A 21,308-nucleotide genomic window follows, 5' to 3' on the forward strand; every position below is an offset into this window, starting at 1 on the left:
CAAGTTGCGGGAATATTACAAACTTTTTTTTTTTTTTTTTTTTCACAAAGTTGTCACTAAATGATATATTGCTCACGCATGCCATGGGCATATGTGAAATGACACCCCAAAATAAATTCTGCTGCTTCTCCTGAGTACGGGGATACCACATATGTGGGACTTTTTGGGAGCCTAGCCGCGTACGGGGCCCCGAAAACCAAGCACCGCCTTCAGGCTTTCTAAGGGCGTTACAGTTTTGAAGGCCATAAAATGCCAAGATGGCACAAACCCCCCCCAAATGACCCCATTTTGGAAAGTAGACATCCCTAAATTTAGGGGTACACTAGTGAGACTAGGTAATAAATGGCGGGTGCCCTGAAACTATAAAAAAAATAACTAACCAACCAGCGTCACCTGTAACAGTTATATGGTGATCACTGGTGAAAGGGTTAACTAGGGGGCAATCAGGGGGCTTTATGCGGTAGTATATGGGGGTCCCTGGCGCTATAAAAAGCTGCGGCGAACCTAAATACCTACCTGCCTAACTAGCGTCACCTGTGACACTAATACAGTGATCAGAAAAACGATCGCTTATTAGGCTGGGTTCACACTGGAGCGATGCGGGAACGCCACGAATTCGCGGCGGGTTCCCGCATCACATGCCTCCCGGCGGCAGTTCACACTGCCCTATGCGAACTGCTGGGAGTGTCAGTGAAATGTTAATGACACCCCCAGATCAGTTCGCATATCGCAGTGCGATCTGCAAACTCGGATCGCATGGTGTGAACACCCATGCGATCCGATTCTGCTGCGGGCCAAAAAAAGGGTCCCGTGCGAATTTGCGGCGGGTGCGACACGAATTCAGCCATACTATCTGTATGGCTGAACTCGAATCGCACAGAGATCGGATGTGATTTGCACTGCAGTGCGGTGCGAATCACATTCGTTCTCATAAACCGCTGCAATGTGAACCCAGCCTTAGTGACACTGGCGACGGGGGGTGATCACGGGGTTAAACCTTTATTGGGGGGGTTAGGGGGGCACATTAGAACTAAAGGGGGCTAACCCTAACTGCCCTAACAGTTATTACAGTCACAAATGACACCAATGCAAAAAAAAAAAAAAAGCAATTGGTGTCACTGTGACTGGGGGGGCAGGGGTAATTGGGGGGTGATCGGGGGGTAAAGGGGGGGTGTGAGTGTGCCTGGCATGTTCTACTGTGTAGTGTAGTGCTTGTGCAACTCACCGATGCTCTCTCCTCGGTGCCGGAACGAAAAATACCGACACGGAGGAGAGAATACATCACTTCCTCTCCTGTGTTTACATTACAGGAGAGGAAGTGATGTCACGGGACATTTTCATTCGTCGGGAGCGATCGCGAGGGGGTGGCCATGAATGAATGGCCGTCCCCTCGTCCGGGATCGCTCCCGAACGAATACCGACCGCCGCAGGCACCGGGCGGGGGCCCGATCGGGCCCCCGACCGGCGGGCAGGCAAGGACGTACATGTAAGCCCTTATGCCTGCCCGTGCCATTCTGTTGACGTACATCGTCGTGCGGCGGTCGGCAAGTGGTTAATCTCCAAAATAGCTGTAAGTCTTTAGAAATCTGTTGCTGCCAAAGAGACATGCACTTTAAGGCTGCATTCTAACCTGAGCATTTAGTTTCAGGTGGAAAGTCGCACGTTTTTTGCCACAATTTTGCAGTGTATTTGTAAAGGTCAAAAGGTCACCAATGTAAAAAGCAGAAAACCGCCTGTAATCTGCCCAAAAAGAAACCCATATATTTTTTTTGAGCTTCAGGCGTTTTGCTACAAGTGACAAAACACTCAGATGTGAACAGGTGCCATTCAAATGAATGAGATTTTGCTTGTTGGGTGTTTTTCAGATGTTTTATGAGCTGAAAACGCTCAGGTGTGAATGCAGCCTGAGTGATGGTAGTAAAACCTACCCAAATTTTTGGGCTGTAGTGGTTACAGAAACTGGCACAAATGCTTGCCTGAATTTAGCACAGGTACTTCTAAAGGAAACTACAGTCAGAAAAGTAGCCCGGTCCACACAGAGGGAGCCGATATCTCGCCCTCTGCATATCTTCCAGGCTCACAGCTCTGGCACTGTGAATGGCCGGAGCTGCAATGACTTCACTCTTGCACATGAGCACGGGAGTCTTCATCCCAGCAAGGTCCGGCAGCGTCTGCTGGACCTTCAGCTGGGCATTGAGTGCATGCACCGCTGATGTCAGCAGCTGCATGCAAAGGGAATATCTCCTAAACCGTACAGATTTAGGAGATATTCATTCTACCTACAGGCAAGCCTTATTATAGGCTTACCTGCAGGTAAAAATTACAAATTGGGGTATACAACCACTTTAACCGGTTCCCAACTGGCGCACGCCGATGTACATCGGCAGAATGGCACGGGCAGGCATATTGGCGTACAGGTACTTCCAATCTTCAATGCCGCCCTGCTCGCGTGCCGGTCGGGACCCCCGTGAGTCCGGTCGCCGGTCCCGCAGACTCGATCGCCGCGGGCATACCCGCGATCGTCTCACGGGGCGGCTGAATGGAGGAAATGCCGCGTAAACAGCATTTCCCCATTCTGCCTAGCAACTAGTGACGCTGATCTCTGCTCCATGTGATTGGAGCAGAGATCTTTGTTCACTAAATGAAAGCCCAGCCCCCCCACAGTTAGTAACACACCCCTAGGAACACTTAACCCCTTCACTGCCAGTGTCATTTACACAGGAATCACTGCATTTATATAGCAGTGATTACTGTATAAATGACAATGGTCCCAAAAATGTCCAATGTGTCCGCCGCAATGTCGCAGTCACAATAAAAATCGCTGATCGCCGCCATTATTAGTAAAAAAAATTATTAATAAAAATGCCATAAAAATATCCCTATTTTGTAAACGCTATAACTTTTGCGCAAACCAGTCAATAATCGCTTATTGCGTTTTTTTTTTTTTTTTTACCAAAAATATGTAGAAGAATACGTATCGGCCTGAACTGAGGGAAAAAAATTTTTTTATATATATTTTTGGGGGATATTTATTATAACAAAAAGTAAAAAATAATGCGTTTTTTTCAAAATTGTCGCTCTATTTTTGTTTATAGCGCAAATAAAAACCGCAGGGGTGATCAAATACCACCAAAAGAAAGCTCTATTTGTGGGAAAAAAAGGACATCAATTTTGTTTGGGAGCCACGTCACACGACCGCGCAATTGTCAGTTAAAGCGACGCAGTGCCGAATCGCAAAAAGTGGTCTGGTCTTTGACCAGCAAAATGGTCCGGTCTGTAAGTGGTTAAAGGGGAACTTTAGGTAGCACACCAACATAAAGACCATTTTCACACTGAATTGCTTTACAGGCGCTAAAAATAGCACCTATAAAGCACCTCTCCAGTCACTCCAGTGTGAAAACCCGAGTGCTTTCACACTGGAGTGGTGCGCTTGCAGGACGTTTAAAAAAAAAAAAAGTCCTGCAAGCAGCATTTTTGGGGCAGGTTAGGAGCAGTGTATACACTGCTCCTAAAACACTCCTGAAAATTGAAATCAATGGGCAGCGCTTCAGCAGCGGCGCTTTTTAACCCCTTCACGGGGGTTAAGAGCGAGGCTAAAACTAGCAGCGCTTTACCGCTCCCATAACCTGATTAGCTGTAACAGGCAAGACAAGCACAATTCCTTTCACCTCTTAAAGTTGACAATACCAGCAATAAAAACACTGCCTGCACTCTGTGTCAGTGACAAATACACTTTATATCATATGATTGTAATTGTGAAAAACTGTACTAAAGAAAATATGGAGGACTGCTGTCTACTACAGCAACCAATCAGGTTTAATCTTATTTCTTTTTTTCCTTCCAGGATATAGAACATAAGGACTCTCACTGGCTGCTGAGAGTAACAGGTCCTCTTTACCTTGCCCAGTCTTGTATAATTCTCGTTGTCTTACAGATTATATTTGAAGCGTCCAAGGGTTCTCGTTCTCAAGCTGCTATCATGGCACTGGACAATCTGAAGTACACCCCTGACCTACTCTGTAATACAGAGCCAAAGCAGAAGGGTATTAACCTATTTTATATTTTGAAATCATGAAATAGAGACACGGACAATAAAATATTCCCTGCTTCAGCCAAATAAATAGTTTTGGCTGGAGTTGTGCTTTAATCTATTTCTTTACGGTGTATTTATATTTTTAATAAACTTTTATAACCGGGCATATTTATGATACTTAGTTTGCAAAGTGTGATGGGCTTTTCTAATAAGAATGTATGCCTAAAACAGGGGTGCCCAACCAGTGACCCGTGGAGCCCTTGATGTGGCCCTCGACCTCTTGCTCTCTGATGGCGGGTTGGCAAGCCCAGATTGTGGGTTTCTGAACCACCATCCCAGAGCATCAGTGTTATTAATGAAGCCGGCGGTAGAGAAAGCAAGTGGCTACAGAGCTGCATAAACCGATGCTTCCTGTATAGCACCGCCTCCTGGTACAGACGGAGTGATGCCAAATGCACTCTGCCTGGGTCATCAACAGCCAGCATTACCTGAATGGAATAAAGGTAAGTTTATTACTAAAACCACAGTGTATATGTGGCCATATCTCTTCTGCAGTGGTTACTGGGCTGCTTTCAAACTGATCCGCAGGTGCAGAGCAGAACACATGTGGGTTACCTGAACTGAGCCATAGACTTCTGTTATTATCTGCAGGTGTGGTGAGCTTTCAGAAAGTGCATCACACCTGCAGGATATAATAGAAGTCTAAGGCAAAGTGCAGCTAACCCACAGGAAAGCCACTGGTGTACTGCACTGCACTTGCAGTACAGGTAAACCGCAGCATTAGGCCCCTTTGGCATGAACGGTCCGACCCAATTGGACCCTCTGTTCACCTCTATTGAGCCACAGATGTAAACGGACTTGTGGACATATACACCCACTTATTTCCAATCCAGGCCAAAAAAAAAAGAAGGGGGGGATCCGTCCCATTCCATCATGGCAGATCAGATCAGAAAGCCCATAGAGCAGAGCAAGCCATGTCAGTGTCCACTCTGCATATATAGGGTGGACATGGACCTGTTATCCGCTCGCTCCACTCATTGTGGCCCGTGACTGGTTACTAATTCACTTAAGTGGCCCTTGCTCTTTAAAAGATTGGGCAACCCTGGCCTAAAAGGAGAAGTTCAGCCAAAACTCGTTTGGCTGTACTTCTCCTATGGTTTACAAAAGTGCAATTCGTTTTTCACTCCTGTGACCCATTTTCTGCAGAGAGCGGACTTCAGCCGGTCCAGGCTCCATATCATCATGACCATGGAGTCGGGATCCGCCTAGATTCCTGGACCAGCACCCGGCTCAGCCTCACTGAGAGACTGAGCCGGGCTCTCCTCCGATGAGTGAGGAGGGAGCAGAGAGCTGTGACTAACAGTCACCACCTCTCTGCTCACGGAGCTGTGAGACACGAGAGATCAGCAGTATTCGATCGCTCAGTTCAGTGTAGAGGTGCCAGGGGACAGATGCAGCATTGAACCATTGATGCATCCACCTAAGTATGAATAAAACATTAAATAAAAAAAAACGAAAAACACTTTTTCATTAAAGAGTACAAGTATTTACATATTCTTAACAAGTTCAAAATTAGCCCCTACTAACTTGTGTAGCTGCAGATACTGTGGAGCACTTTATCCTCATAGATCAAAGCAGAAGCACTAAAGTCCTCCATCCAGCTCAGATCACCGTGCTCCCTCCTAGGGCTTCTGATTTGTGTTTACACTAGTGATTAGAAGGGTTTAGATTTGTCACAGAAAGTGGTTAGCGGAGCTGCCGATTTACTGCTGGAAGAGAGCAGTGTGAGCTGAACTGCTTAGTTACTGTAAGCAGAGGTGGCTAAATTGCTAGAATTTCAACAGTGCTGCTGTGAAAAGTGAAGATGAATAGCTAGACAGTGCCTGCAGCTAGAGAGGTCAGCGAAGGATTTTTTTTTTTTTTTTTTCTGCTTGATGAGAATATGTAAATAATTCAATGTTCCTAGCCTGGCCACAGTTGCACTTGTGAACATTGGGCATATGTAGCATACCCTTTTCTAATGCCTCACTCCCAGCAATAAGTTGCTGTGCAAATAAAACAGATTTTTCACCTGTTGGACCTCCTGACTCAAGCCGCGTACACACGGGCGGACTGTATGGCCAACTTAGTCCGTCAGACAATCCGACGGACAGTCCGTCCTACTTTCGAATGAACGGACTTGACCACACACGATGAACAAACAGTCCGTTGAAAGCTTGCGCAATGACGTGTACAGCACGTACGACGGGACTAGAAATAGGACATCCAATACACAGCAATGCAACCTTCCGCCGTGTAAATCCTTTCTGAGCATGCGCCATACTTAGTCCGTCCAACTAGCCTACTCACGAGCGGATTGTCCGCTGAAACCAAAGTCTGATGGACAATATTACGGAAATTCCGAAATACTTAGTCCGCCAGACTGCACGCTGAAAAAGTCCGCTGAAGCCCACACACGAGCGGACTGTCCGCTGAAATGTGTTTCGACGGACTAAGTTGGCCAGACAGTCCGCCCATGTGTACGCGGCTTCAGGCTTAATTTACACTTGCGGTTTGGGGACGGTAGAAATAGGTCACTGAGCTGCATTTTTACAGCGCTCCTTAAGCTGCAAATGCAGCTGGACAAGGTTCCACACATGCCATGGCTGCAGTGCTTTGTTTTGTGATGTGTCATCGATCAAGACCCATTCAAGTAGCATCCATAAGCTAAAACACTAGGCTCACAGCTGCAGCATGCTCTTATACAAAAATCCCATTTAGTTTATAAAAAAAAAAATGAAAACCCAGTCCTTTTGGAGGCCGCGCATTCGCCTCCTAAATGTCTGTCAGCTGCGCTTGCATGGCACTGTGGACCATCTTAGTTGTTCACTAAGGCCCAAGTCAACTGTCTGCTCCAGAGGAAGTCGCCTAAACATCCTACAGCGTGGGTTTCATGAGAAAGCATTAGGGAAAACACAGGCCAGCATCCTCAAGAACTTAAAACGGAGATCCACTCAGAAATGGAACTTCTGTGGATTGGATTCCCCCTTCGGTGCCACATTTGGCACCTTTCAGGCGGGAAGGGGGAGCGGATACCTGTCAAATCCAGGTATCTGCTCCCACTTCTGGGGAAACTTTGCTAGAATCGTGTGTGGCAATCTACGCAATGCCTGGCCCCTCCTCCTTCCCCCCCCCCCCCCCCGCCTTCTGGAAGACACACAGGTCCCAGAAGACATCAGGGACCATTCAGAAAGAGCAGCACCACTCGCGCATGCACAGTAGGAAACAGGCTTTGTAGCCGTAAGGCTTCACGTACAGTTTCCCTTAGTAAGGATGCCAGCGGCTTCACCCGGAGCCGAGGGATGGGTCGGCTTTGGGTACCGACATCACGGGCTCCCTGGACAGGTAAGTGCCTATGTATTAAAAGTCAGCAGCTGCAGTATTTGTAGCTGCTGACTTAATTATTATTATTTTTATTTTTTTTACCGAGGCGGGGGTGTAGAGTAGAGACTGGAGCGTTAGAGCTCTGGGAGGATGATGATAAGTAAATAACCATGAAGGTCAGAGGGTCCCTCTGGGAAGAGACAAGGATGATAACTGATGGATTCCATACAAAACTATTGGATTTACATGTCCCTAAAGAAATTAAGAAATGTCCCCCCAAAAGTGATTAACAAATGCCACTGAAGACATTCCTGAAGGTTTAGTAGGCTTCTAACTACTGACCTTGTGGCCGGAGCATCAGACTTAGAAAGCTAGGCGTACCTATTCCAGGATTAGGGGAAGAAAAGTAAAAGAACTTGGCTTACCTTTCCCTAGACTTCTTATGCTGAGATAAGTGGGCACTCTGGCCTCCAATGAAATCCTCGATAATCATGTCAAGAATAGGTTTAAAAAGATATCCTCAAAAAAGAAACGGCTCACTTGCTTCTTGAATGCAGTGTCTGCATTCCAGCACTTTCCTACCCACATATACGCCTTATTAAAGGCTTGCAGCCTGATCTTTAACAACTTTCATATTGTTATCTTGTAGAACAGATCTTATACAAAATAGGTTATCACTAAAAACAGATTATATTGTGAAACTGTGGACTTTTGTTCTAACAGGAAAAAACCATTCAGGAACAATCTTGGCCATAGTTCTCAGTGTGATCATCATCCTCCTGTTCTTGCTGCTGGTCTTCTTGATTTACCGAAGATGGAAGAGAAACCATGGGGATGGCCCAACACTGCCAGAACAAGGGGACCAAATAGATGGCTTTGATAATATCTCATATGATCAGGTAATTAATTTAGAAGCACATAGAGGCTTTTGTAGTGGATGTACGAGGCAGTGAAGTCTGATATCAGATATGGATTTGTTGGAGGGTATGACAGAACTCCATAGATTAACAAAAAAAAGAGAGAAAATTACTGCGCTCCTAATCTAAAAAAATTATAATAATAAACCAACCCCCAGTTACAGCTACCAGGATGTGATACACATCCAAAATACAGTGCATATAAAGAATAAAAGTGGCTGCGCTACCTACCCCTACTTTAAATAACCCACTGGGACTATCACTATTTATGAAAAAAGTGAAAATTAATCAATTACAATGGATTGAGTGAAATCAGCTAATATCAAATTGTCAAACCAAAGTACATCTAGAACAATTCATATACAATCAGAATTATATGAAAATAGGTGATAAATGCTCAAAATTAAATATAATGAAATTAATATAGTAATTAACATTTAATTATATTCAAAAAGTGAATAATTATAAGTAAATAAATACAGTGATTATAATCAATAATCACTGTATTTATTTACTTATAATTATTCACTTTTTGAATATAATTAAATGTTAATTACTATATTAATTTAATTTTGAACATTTATCACCTATTTTCATATAATTCTGATTGTATATGAATTGTTCTAGATGTACTTTGGTTTGACAATTTGATATTGGCTGATTTCACTCAATCAATTGTAATTATTTGATTAATTTTCACTTTTTTCATAAATAGTGATAGTCGCAGTGGGTTATTTAAAGTAGGGGTAAGAACTCCATAGATTGCCAACATCTGTGAGATAATTTTAGTAAGCCTTCATAAAAGTTGGTTTAGTTTGTTTTGTTTTTTTATTCAAAAGTCTGTCAGATAATTGACAGCTTTTGCAGATATTCACCAAGTGTTGTATAAGGGTTTCATGCCTTAAAGAGTCTGTCATACCTGCAACAGCCTCCCAAATGCTTCTGTCATGGTCACTGCCCATTCTCAAAGGCACAGATTTGGCATTTTCAGATATAGCCAAAGGCTGATTTTGCCTCTACTGGCACCTGCCTATTCCTATTTGGCCAATGAGGCTAGCCATCATAGTGATGGACCAATAGGAGCAGGTCTATGTAGAAGTTTGCAGAAGTTTTAAAAGTACATGCTGGAGTGAAAACTTTGCAAAGTGAAGTAATGCAGTATGGCCATAATTTAAAAAAATTGAGTGACAATTTTACTTTTACCAAAAGAATAAAACTGGGGAATTCATAAAAACAGTGTCTCTGACACTCTTTAGAATTCCATTGTGCCTCCCCACACAACTAATGTTGGTGCTTGCCTATGTACCAGATGGTACCCCAAATTCATGCAGCTGTTTCCAAAAGTTGTGCAGAGGCTGACAGAGGAGCAGATGAGTTTTGTAGCTGAGTGTTCCCCATCAGGACCGCTTCCCTTGTGGTTGACAGCTGGCCATAGGCGAATTTCATAGCCAGTAGACAGCCTGCTATAGGCTATGGAATCTGCCTGCTGTCAATCATAAGTAGAGAGCAGACCTGATGGCGAACTAGTCCCTCAGCTTCACCATCCGGTTTCACCCACTGTCAGCCAACCGGTGGGGTGGTGGGGGGGGAGGGTTTGGATGTGTAACAGCATACAGGAACTTTGCTTGTCTCTGTACGCCAACTTAGAGTTGGTCCTAATTTCCTCTGGTTTCTTTATCTACAAACTGGAGATGGGTCTTTTTGAATTTGATGCAGCTAGAACGCCACCCTGTAAAAGTGGCACTATTAAACCTGAATCTGTTGAACACTGGAAATTGTCAGCAGCGCTTTTTTTTTTTTTTTTTTTGGGGATATAGCACAGGACCTTTTTAAAAGGCCATATTGCCAGAAAAGTGCAAATGCTTTACTGAATTCATTTTGATGAGACTTGGCCCACCAGGGCTACTAAGCCTTCCCCGATGTCCTCTTCACAAAGAAGGAGCACCCTCACTGCTAAGAGTGCAAGGAGGCTGTTTGCTTCTCTTTGGGCCACAGACATCCTAGAGCTAGGGGTTCAATGTGCTTCAAAGGCATACAAAAATGGGGGCAACAAAACTACCCCTGCACCACTTTGTGCTTTCAAATCAAAAAACAACTGCCCAAGAACAGTTAGATTTGAAAAATGCCCTGAACCCACACTTGTCCCAGGGAGTCTTTGTACCAGTACCACCGCAAGACCAGTTGATGAGGTTTCTACTCAAACCTTTTCATGGTATCAAAGCCCAACAGGGATATTTGTTCAATTCTGCATTTAATAATGCCAAAACTTCATATGGAATCTACAAAGGTCAGTAATTACCTCTGAGACAAGGGGAATACATGGCATCTGTGGACATCCAAAGATGTCCATCTACATGTTCCCATTTACGCACCTTATCAGCAATTTATTTTCTTTGCATTGGCAGACAACCACTTCCAGTTTGGGAGCAGAAGGTAAGCTAAAGGGCAGTGCAACAGAATGTTCACAAAGGTCTTGGCACCTCTGCTTACCCTGCTCAGAATATCCAGGTCACAGGATATGTAGACAAAAATAACATAAAATGTTGAGAAAATCATTCAGCTGCTTCAGGCCTTAGGCTAAGTGATTACTTTCAACAAATCTATTCTCTAGCCTTCCCTTCCACCTGGAATAGTTGGGGCTGGCCAGGAGTGCATCCCAAGCAAAATGTTTCTACTAGAAAAGTTCCTGATGGGTAGTAGCCCATTATGTGTCACTTACCTGACACAGGAGCCAACGATGTCACTGCTGTCCCTTGTAGTACGGAGCATCCATCTTCTTCTGGGTATCGCTGCTCCGGCCACTCACAGTGCGGGACCAGCAATGATGTCACCCCCACGCATGCGCACGGGAGCTGCCACTAACGGTATATCGCCGTTAGCAGGGATATGCTGCTAATGGCAATAGTGTGCCTGCGTGCCGCTGTCTACGGCGCACGCACCGTAGACAGCGGTGCCTGTCTTTTTGTAAATATCTCCTAAACCGTGTAGGTATATTTCTTGGACCTACAGGTAAGCCTTAATCTAGGCTTACCTGTAGGTCCAAGTGGTTTGTAAGGGTTTGCAACCACTTTAAGGATAGAAGGGTCTCCGAGTCAGTAATTTCTACCTTGCTCAAGTATGATAGCGGTCTTCCAGGAATATATAATTGCACCTGAAAGTCTTTTTTGCCTGGTGTGAACACATGCACTTCAATCCCAGAGATCACTCTGTATTTTGCATTCTGGCCCTCCTACAATCAGATCTTGACCAGAACTTGGCCTTAAAGTTAATCTCCAGCTTTTAGTGATGTTTAAATTGTTTGTTTGCACCAAGTTAGCCCAACCAAGCCATTTACTTCACTAAAGACATGCAGCATCCCTCAGCGCTCTATCGACTGTATGTAATCTCAGCTACAGTATACAGTGCTGTGTTTGTCAGTGGGATGGGAAACACACCCAGAACGAAATTGTGTCAGGGTGGGCTCTGCTCAGAGGGTGCTTTGTATTCTATGAATAAAATTAATCAGAGAATGTGACGTCATCCGCCCGCCTCAGCCAGCCAGAAGAAGCTTTGTATTTATTCATAAAATACAAAGCTCCCTGAGAATGGCTGAGTGTTTCTCAGCCTGATTCAATTGGATTCCAGGTGTGGGAAGAAAGTTGTTGGGTGTTAGTAGTTAACCATTTCTTTTTTTTTCTGAAAAAGTGAACTAAATGCCTTTAATGCTGAAAAGTGACATGGGGTCTTTCATTTTGTACAGTATGTTTACATATATAAATACCTGGATATATTTAGTTTCAGAATGAAGACACAGTTTCCACCAGCTCAGGCAGATGAGTGACAGGGCCATCCAGACAAAGGAGAGTAATCCTGGACCTCTGCAGAGCCACCACTCCAAAAAGGCCTCAGCATGGATATCAAGTTTGTCCCAGTTAAACTACTGGACAGGGTTAAATGTAGAGAAAGTCCTTACATTATTAACTCCATGTTCAACTTTCACATGGTTATATTAAATAGTGAACACAAATAAAAGTTGTAATTTTTTTTGTGTGTTTTCTTTAATATCAGCTATCATGATATAAATTCTAGTCATTTTTTGCTGTTTAGTCAGTCATTTTCACTTCATTATATTTAGGCCTTGTTCACACAGGTACATCAATCGGTACACGTATACACAGAGGGCGGTGTTTACCCACCTGGAAGGCACACGTGGTTCATAAGTTTCCTTTGGATAAACTGGAGGCAGACAGACAGGACAACTACCTTCTGCTTGAAATAAAAGGCCAACAAAAAAACAAAAAACACACATATGGAAAGAAGTTGTTCTGGGCCACAATTCCATCTTGTCCTTCTGCAGATCCTATGGGGTCACAAGTGGACATTACAAGAGAAACTCCCTGTACAAAGGTCTAAATCAAACAAAAATCAAACATAAAACAAACCTGACCTTGAAAGTGCCGAGAGCCAAAATGCTGGTCTAGACTTCGTTGTAGGAAAGAGGCTCTGCCCTACAGAGAAACTCCTGGGGTTCACCAAGCCTCATACCAAGGGAAGTATGCCTTCCATAGCCAATAATAAACCTTAGAATCAGCCATGTTAATACCAGGGATTGAAGTAGGATGGCAAAAGGGTCCTTCTTGAGGCAGAAGATCCTTATGATCTGACAGAGGCCATGGAAGGAGTTTCAGGGGACAAACATTTTTTTCTCTTATATTCACTGACCGACACAGCTCCTCTCTGTAACAAATAGGTTAGCCTTATCACTAGGAGAATACAAGGCAAAGTTGTAACACAACACTCAGAACTCTTAGTTCCGCCCAGGGGGGCGTTCCCTCGGGCTACAACCCTCCACCCTGCAAAGCAGCATCAGTTTTATTTTGCCTAGTAAAGGAGAAGGACCTAGGAACCCTGCAGACCCATCGGTCCATGCTTGTTTATGCAGAAGCTTGGGTTTTTGTGCAAGATGAATGATCCTGTGATCAACAGCTGGCTGGGTAACAGGCTGGATACCCTTATCCTTGAAGTCTCCCCAGTCCGGCCATTGAGTGTGTGCAGGTCGCAGCTACGGCTCAGCATGCCACAACATACCTCAGCTCCAGAGATGGTCAGTGAGCTTTTATGCTCCGGGGCGTACATATGACCGGGCTACTGATGTCTGCGTCACAGTATGCCGAGGTCAGTAGCTACCCTGTACCGATCAGGTGTAGATCTACAATGGAATGTCTCCCAGCTCTTCAGGATTGGTAAGTACAGCTCTCCCTGTCCCGGCGGGGCTGAGGAGCTGGGCATTCCCTGGGAGGTCAATTCGGGGGTCCCTCACCTCCCTCTCTTCTCTGCCCTGTCCCTAGCTTCCCTCCCCCTCATGGGGGGGGGGGGGGGAGGATGCTGCATGTGGTGCTGAGCGGTGGTGTGTAATATCCCTGAGGGCTCTCACCTGGGATAGGGGACTGACTGGCTTGTGGTGCCCTGGATCCTGTGTATTAAGCTCCCGGGAGGTGTGAGGGTCTGACTGTCTCTGTCCCTCATGGAAGCTGGCCGGTGGCCATTTTAGGTGTGGGCGAGGGCAGCATGTCTTCTGGGCTTCAAGCAGCCATTTGCCCAGTGCTTTGCTAATCAGGACACTGGCGGGACATTTTCTAGAAGCCTGAGCACGTTTTCAGTGTTCTCTAGCAGCAGCTACATGTGCTTTCAGTTTCCTGTCTGTTTACTTACTGGACGGCCGTTCTATTGTAGTCTGAGCATGTTTTTCAGATTGTTTAGCGATCATTCTGACGGACTGCCACCGACACCATTTTTGTTTCCTCTGCACCTGGGAGCACTCGGAGTCTACAGGCACTACTTGTGAACAGCGCAGAACTCAGGGTGGTGAGTCCGGTGGGTTAGAGCCCCTCAGTCAGCAGCAGCAAGGAGGGTGGGACTGTCACTGTCCTAAGTCCCCTTGAGGTGGCAGACAGGGTAGTGTCAGCATGGCTTCAGAAACTGGTGTTTCTTCCCCCGAAATCCAGGCAATTGCAACCGGGTCACCTGTGGCCTGCGCAGTTCCCACAGACACCCTGACGGCGGTCCTCAATTCGTTCATTGCCAAGATGGAGGTGGTGCATGGGAAGAAAGGTGGTAAAAGCGACCTCTGGCCCCCCTGGGGAAAGCTCTGACGCAGACTTGGGTCCTGCTGAGGCTGGTGACCCCTACTCTGTCCTGTCAGACGACTCTGACCAGGACCGTTCAGATAGTGAGGATGAGTCCCCATCTGTGTCGGGGCACGACAAAGCACTTGTTGGAGCACTTATCACAGCTGTGCGTGATACCCTGAAGATTCAGGAGCCAGCGAATCCCTCTGCTGGTGTACCGGTCCCTTTTGGGTTCCGCAAGCCAGCACGTTCACTTAAGGTGTTCCGGGACTTGACTTATTTTGACAAGTTCGTTTACAAGGAATGGGGTCGCCTGCAACGGGCCTTTGCGGTCCCCAAATACATGGCGGTGCGTTACCTCCTTTGAGTAAAGCTTTCTCAAAAAGTCGTCGGCTCCTCCGGTCGTGGACCCCCCAGTATCCAGGTTAAATAAAGTAACCACGATCCCAGTTGAGGGGACTCCTGCATTCAAGGATCCCACAGACAGGAAGGCCGAGGCAGTGGCTCGTTCCTTGTTTACGGTTGTGGGGTCAGCCGTGCGACCTGTACTGGCATCCGCACTTGTGTTGCAGACACTGAGTGGGCAAAACTTTTTCACCGCAAATTGGGAGAGCAACAGGCTTCCCCTGTCTGCGTGGAACTAGCAGACCAACAAGTGCAAGGCCTTAAGTACGTCTGTGACGCAGCCCTGGATACTCTCCGTCTGTTATCCAGGGCTTCAGTGTCAGCTGTGGTGCTGAGGCACCTATTTGGCTAAAATGCTGGTCTGCTGACCAGGCATCCAAAAAAGCCCTGACCGATCTTCCCTTGGTGACCGGCTTTTTGGAGCCTCATTAGATGACATTATTAAAAATGCCACCGGTGGTAGGAGTACCCTACGCCCACAGGCCAGGAAGGCTAAGGAGCCACGCCGTAGGCAAGGGTCCTGTTTTTCCACTCACAAAGGGCTTTTTCGTCTGCCCGGAGCTTCGACAAAGCGCCCTCAGTCCGACAGGACGCCCATAGACGGTCAAAAACGTCCCTGGAACTGCAAGCCTAACAAGCCTGCGAATAAAAGTGCTACCGCATGAAGGTTTGCCCCCACCCATGTCTCCGGTAGGGGGTCGCCTTCGGGAGTTTGCAGCCCAGTGGTCCTCCTGGTTATCCAACCAATGGGACTGCGATCTGGTTTCACAGGTTACAAGATAGTTTCTCTCTTGGCCGCCAAACAGATTCTTCCCCTCCAGCATACCCGTATCCCAGGTTCGCCGGGAGGCCCCGTTGGGGGCGGTAAGGGAATTGCTGAATCGCGGGGTGATTGTACCGGTTCTGGACGCTTCCAGGGATTCTACTCAAATCTGTTTGTGGTTCCCAAGAAGGAAGGGGTACGTCCGATCTTGGATCTAAAAGCCCTCAATCACTTTGTGAAAGTGCAGAGGTTCAGAATGGAATCAGTTCGCTCAGTAGTCTCTGCACTCCATCAAGGAGACTCCCTGGCATCCTTGGACATCCAGGATGCGTACCTGCACATACCCATTTGCCTTCGGTATCAAAAGTTTTTGCGATTTTCAGTCGGGAAGCCCACTACCAGTTTGTGGCTCTTCCTTTTGGTCTGGCATCAGCCCCCCCCCCCCCCCGAGTCTTTACCAAAGTACTGGCTCCAGTTTTGGCGTTGCTGCGATGTGGGATCGCGATCGTGGGATACCTAGACGATCTCCTCCTGAGGGCATCTTCCGCCTCAGAATTAGGGGAGGATGTGGCGATCACCATGCAGACCCTGCAAGAATTCGGGTGGCTGTTGAATCTCAAAAAGTCAGTGATTGTGCTGACCCAGCATCTGGAGTACCTAGGATTGCTGCTGGACTCCAGGGAAGCGAGAGTTTTTCTCCCTTCAGACAAATTGCAGACTCTCAGATCCGTGGTAAAACTGCTGATGAACCACAAGTGGTCGTCGCTCCACTTTTGCATGCGAGTACTGGGGTTCATGGTAGCCTCCTTCGAGGCAGTACCTTATGCCCAGTTCCACACCAGAGTCCTGCAGAAGGAGATTTTGACAAAATGGGACAAATCTCTGGCTCACCTGGATCTGTCGATCCAGGGACAACTGTCAGTCAGAGACTTACTGATCTGGTGGTTGAGATCCCCGGTGATTCAGTCCGGAAAATTGTTCCTTCCGCTGAAATGGATGGTGATCACAACGGACGCCAGTCTATCCGGCTGGGGTGGGGTGATGGGGGTTCAGTCAGCTCAGGGCCTCTGGTAAACGGAAGAATCAGAGTTACCGATCAATCTGCTTGAATTGAGAGCAATCAGGCTGTGCCTCGACACATGGTCGATGAGACTTCAAGGGCGTCAGATCAGGATACAGTCAGACAACACCACGGCTGTGGCATATGTCAATCACCAAGGGGGAACAAGAAGCTCATCCACTTCACGGGAGGTCGCTCACATACTTTGGTGGGCAGAGCGACACGTACTGGCTCTGTCGGCCATTTACATCCCAAGAGTGGAGAACTGGCAGGCAGACTAAGTCGACAGATGCTAGACCCAGGTGAATGGGCATTGCATCCGGAGATATTCAGGTTGCTGTGCCTGAAGTGGGGCGCACCAGATGTGGATCTGCTGGCCTCCCATCTCAAGGAAGGCGCCAAGATTCATGTCCAGGACAAGAGATCCGTGGGTCGCGGCGCTGGTGGCTCCGTGGGATCAGTACCAGCTGATCTATGCCTTTCCTGCTCTGAAACTGTTACCACGTCTGCTTCGTAGAGTGGAAGCCGAGGGGATCCCAGTGATACTGGTTGCCCCAGATTGGCCTCAGCATCCTTGGTACGCAGACCTGGTGCATCTGGTGGCAGACGCTCCCTGGCGGCTGCCGTTGCGAGAGGACCTTCTGTCTCAAGGTCCGATTCTCCATCCTGCTTTACCGTCACTGGCTTTAACAGCATGGCTATTGAGAGCCAGGTGTTGAGGAACCGGGGTCTGTCGGACTCGGTGATTCCAACTATGTTGAGAGCACGGAAATCATCTTCTCGTAAGATATACCATCGTACCTGGAAGGCCTACATCTCCATGTGTGAGGAGAAAGGATGGCATCCGCGCTCCTTTGCCATATCCAGGATCCTGCTGTTTCTCCAGCAAGGAGTAGACCAGAGATTGGCATTAAACACCATCAAAGGGCAAATTTTAGCCTTAGCTGTCTTTTTTCAATGACCCCTGGCATCACACTCCTTAGTGAGTACCTACGTTCAGGGGGTACGACATGTAGTCCCTCCGGTGCGTCCACGGTTACCCCCATGGGATTTGAACCTGGTGTTGTCGGCGCTTCAAAAACCACCGTTGGAAAACATCAGGGAGATTACCCTGTTGACCCTTTCTCAGAAAGTGGTCTTTCTAGTGGCCATCACATCAGCCAGGAGGATTTTGGAACTGGCAGCCTTGTCCTACAAGTTGCCCTATCTGGTTATCCACAGGGATAATGTGGTGTTGCGTCTGCAACCGTCTTTTTTTACCGAAAGTGGTCTCGGCTTTTCATATCAATGAGGACATTGTATTACCATCTCTGTGTCCTAAGCCGAAGCACCCTAAGGAGGTGACCCTTCACGCTCTTGACATGGTTAGGGCTCTGAAGGTGTATTTGTCTGCCACGGCTCCCTTTCGGAAGTCAGACTCACTTGTTTGTTTCGGTGGCTGGTCCAAAGAAAGGCATGGCGGTCTCGTCGGCCACCATTTCCAGGTGGATCAGACACATTGTATTACAAGCCTACACCTTGAAGGGGCAGGTGCCCCCCTTTCCGGTCACGGCCCACTCCACAAGGGCAATTGGAACGTATTGGGCTTTCCGAACCAAGCGTCGTTCGCTCAGGTGTGTAAGGCGGCGACCTGGTCGTCTGTCCATACATTTACCAAGTTCTACAAGGTAGACGTCAGTGCATCGGCTGATGCCTGTTTTGGCCGCAAAGTTTTGCAGGCGGCCGTGTAGTTGCAATTGAATATGCAATGGATATTTTTTTCCTGTTTTTTTTTATAAAAACACAGTACTGTTATGTTAATGCACTGTTGCATTACTTCTGCAGTTTGTTGCGGTCTTGGGGATCATTCCTCTTGAGGATGCCCTGTTTTTTTGTGGTGGTTTTCCACGCACTGCTGTTTTTTTTGTGGGTATAGTTTCACTAGTTCCCACTTGCCATGGTGGATGAAGTTTTTATGCTGTTTTTCCCACCCCATTTTGGCACTGCTTGGGGAGGTCCCATTTGTTACAGAGAGGAGCTGTGTTGGTCGGTGAATATAAGAGAAAATAGGATTTTTTTTGTACTCCCCACAAAATACCCAGTTATATGGTGGTGTTTTTCCACACACTGCTGTTTTTTTGTGGGTTTAGTTTCACTAGTTTCCACTTGCCATGGTGGATGAGGTTTTTATTGCTGTTTTTCCCACCCCTCGTTTGGCACTGCTTGGGGACGTCCCATTTAGTTACAGAGAGGAGCTGTCGGTCGGTGAATATAAGAGAAAATAGGATTTTTGTACTCACCGTAAAATCCTTTTCTCTGTAATTCACCGACCGACACAGCACCCGCCTCTCCTTTTATCTTTACGTTATACTGCTTGTTGACGTACTGATGTTACTTTGCAGGGTGGAGGGTTGTAGCCCGAGGGACCGCCCCCCGGGCAGAACTAAGAGTTCTGAGTGTTGTGTTACAACTTTGCCTAGTATTCTCCTAGTGATAAGGCTAACAACCCATTTGTTACAGAGAGGAGCTGTGTCGGTCGGTGAATTACAGAGAAAAGGATTTTACGGTGAGTACAAAAAAATCCTATTTTTAATACATATTACACACACCCTTAAACGTATTCATACCCCTTGAAATTTCCCACATTTAGTAACTTTACAGCCAAAAATGTAAATTTGATGCGATAGAACACAAAGTGGTACATAATTGTGAAGTGGGAGGAAAATTATAAATAGTTTTCATTTTTTTTTTTTTTTTTTTTTTTTAAATACGTGAAAAGTGTGGCATGCCTTTGTATTCAAGCCCCCTTACTCTGATACCCCTAACTAAAATCTAGTGGAACCGCTTTCCCTCAAAATGTCACCTTAATTAGTAAATAGAGTCCACCTGTGTGTAGTTTAATCTCAGTATAAATATAGCTGTTCGGTGAAGCCCTCAGAGGTTTGTTAGAGAACCTTAGGGAACAAACAGAATCATGAAGGCCAAGAAACACACCAGACAGGTCAGGGATAAAGTTGTGGAGAAGTTTAAAGCAGGGGTTAGGTTATATATGAAATAAAAAATAAAATGCCAAGCTTTGAACATTTCACAGAACACTGTTCAATCCACCTGAAAATTGAAATAGTATGGCATGACAGCAAACCTACCAAGACATGGCCGTCCACCTAAACTGACAGGCCAGGCAAGGAGAGCATTAATCATAAGAGCAATCAAGAGGCCCATGGTAACTCTGGAGGAGCTGCAGAGATCCAGAGCTCACTGGGAGAATTTGTCCACAGGACAACTATTAGTCGTGCATTCGACAAATCTGGCCTTTATGGAAGAGTATCAAGAAGAAAGCCATATGTCATCCTGTTTGCAAGAAGCCATGGAGGGGACACAGCAAACATGTGGAAGAAGGTGCTCTGGTCAGCTGAGACCAAGATTTTACTTTTTGGCCTAAAAGCACAAACTCTATGCGTGGTTGAAAACACACCACACATCACCCTGAACACACCATCCCCACTGTGAAACATGGTGGTGCTAGCATCATGTTGTGGGGATGCTTTTCCTCAGCAGGGGGGAAGCTGGTCAAAGTTGATGGAAGACGGATGGAGCCAAATACAGGGCAATCTTAGAAGAAAACCTGTTAGCCCTTATACACACAGTCGGACATTCCGACAACAAAATCCGTTGGATTTTGTCTGAAACTTGTGTTGCATACACACGGTCGGACAAAGTTGTCGGCAAATCCGATCATTCAGAACGTGATGACGTTATTTCGTTACGACGGGACTACGTTCAGGCTAGTAGCCAATAGCTTTGGTCTAGGAATTTTATCTGAGCATGTGTGGCACTTTGTCCGATCGGAATTCTCTACAAACGATAGGACAAAGTCCGATTGGACCATGTGTCGGAAATTTTTATAGCCCAGCTCTAAAATTTTATCAGTCGCATATTCCGACGGAAATAGTCCAATGGAGCCTACATGGTCGGATTATCCGACAACACGGTTCGATCTGACATTTTCCGTCGGAATGTCTGACCATGTGTACAAGGGCTTAGAGTCTGCAAAGACTTAAGACTGGGGCAGAGGTTCACCTTCCACCAGGACGACGACCCTAAACATACAGCCAGGGCTACACTAGAATGTTTTAGATTAAAAACATATTCATGTTAGAATGGCCCAAAGTCCAGACCTAAATCCAATTAAGAATCTGTGGGAAGACTTGAAAATTGCTGTTCAGACGCTCTCCATCTAATCAGACAAAGCTTGAGCCATTTTGCTAATAAAAACGGGCACAAATGTCACTCTCTAGATCTACAAAGCTGGTAGAGACATACCCAAAAAGACTTGCAGCAGTAATTGTAGCGAACGGTGGTTGTTCAAAGTACTGACTGAATACAAACGTACGCAACACTTTACAGATATTTGTAAAAAAATATTGAAAAGCACTTATTTTACTGCCACTTTAGAATTATGTGCCACTTTGCGTTGGTCTATCATATAAAATCCCAATAAAATACATTCAAGTTTTTGGCTGCAACATGACAAAATATGGAATATTTCAAGGGGTATGAATATTTTTTCAAGGCACTGTATGTACATTGTATAATATTTATAGACACATACATATATATATTTATTATACACACACATACTATAGCTCAGCGTGTACTGATCCCATGGAGTCACTAGAGC

The 21,308-nt window shown here is 46.1% G+C and overlaps 1 protein-coding gene across 1 annotated transcript in view; it reads left to right on the forward strand.

The window, feature by feature from the left end:
• The window catches only part of MAMDC4 (MAM domain containing 4), a 123,686-nt gene extending 111,350 nt beyond the window's left edge, over nucleotides 1-12,336 (forward strand). The window contains exons 27-29 of the mRNA XM_077477051.1: nucleotides 3,935-4,043; nucleotides 8,120-8,295; nucleotides 12,088-12,336. Coding sequence (XP_077333177.1) covers nucleotides 3,935-4,043; nucleotides 8,120-8,295; nucleotides 12,088-12,129 — 327 coding nt within the window. The 3' untranslated portion in view covers nucleotides 12,130-12,336. The remainder of the gene's footprint in view (nucleotides 1-3,934; nucleotides 4,044-8,119; nucleotides 8,296-12,087) is intronic.
• Nucleotides 12,337-21,308: the final 8,972 nt, after the last annotated feature.

The sequence above is a fragment of the Lithobates pipiens genome, unplaced genomic scaffold (genome assembly GCF_037356315.1).
Source record: "Lithobates pipiens isolate NorthernLeopardFrog02 unplaced genomic scaffold, aLitPip1_a1.2 Scaffold_1, whole genome shotgun sequence".
Lineage (NCBI taxonomy): Eukaryota > Metazoa > Chordata > Amphibia > Anura > Ranidae > Lithobates > Lithobates pipiens.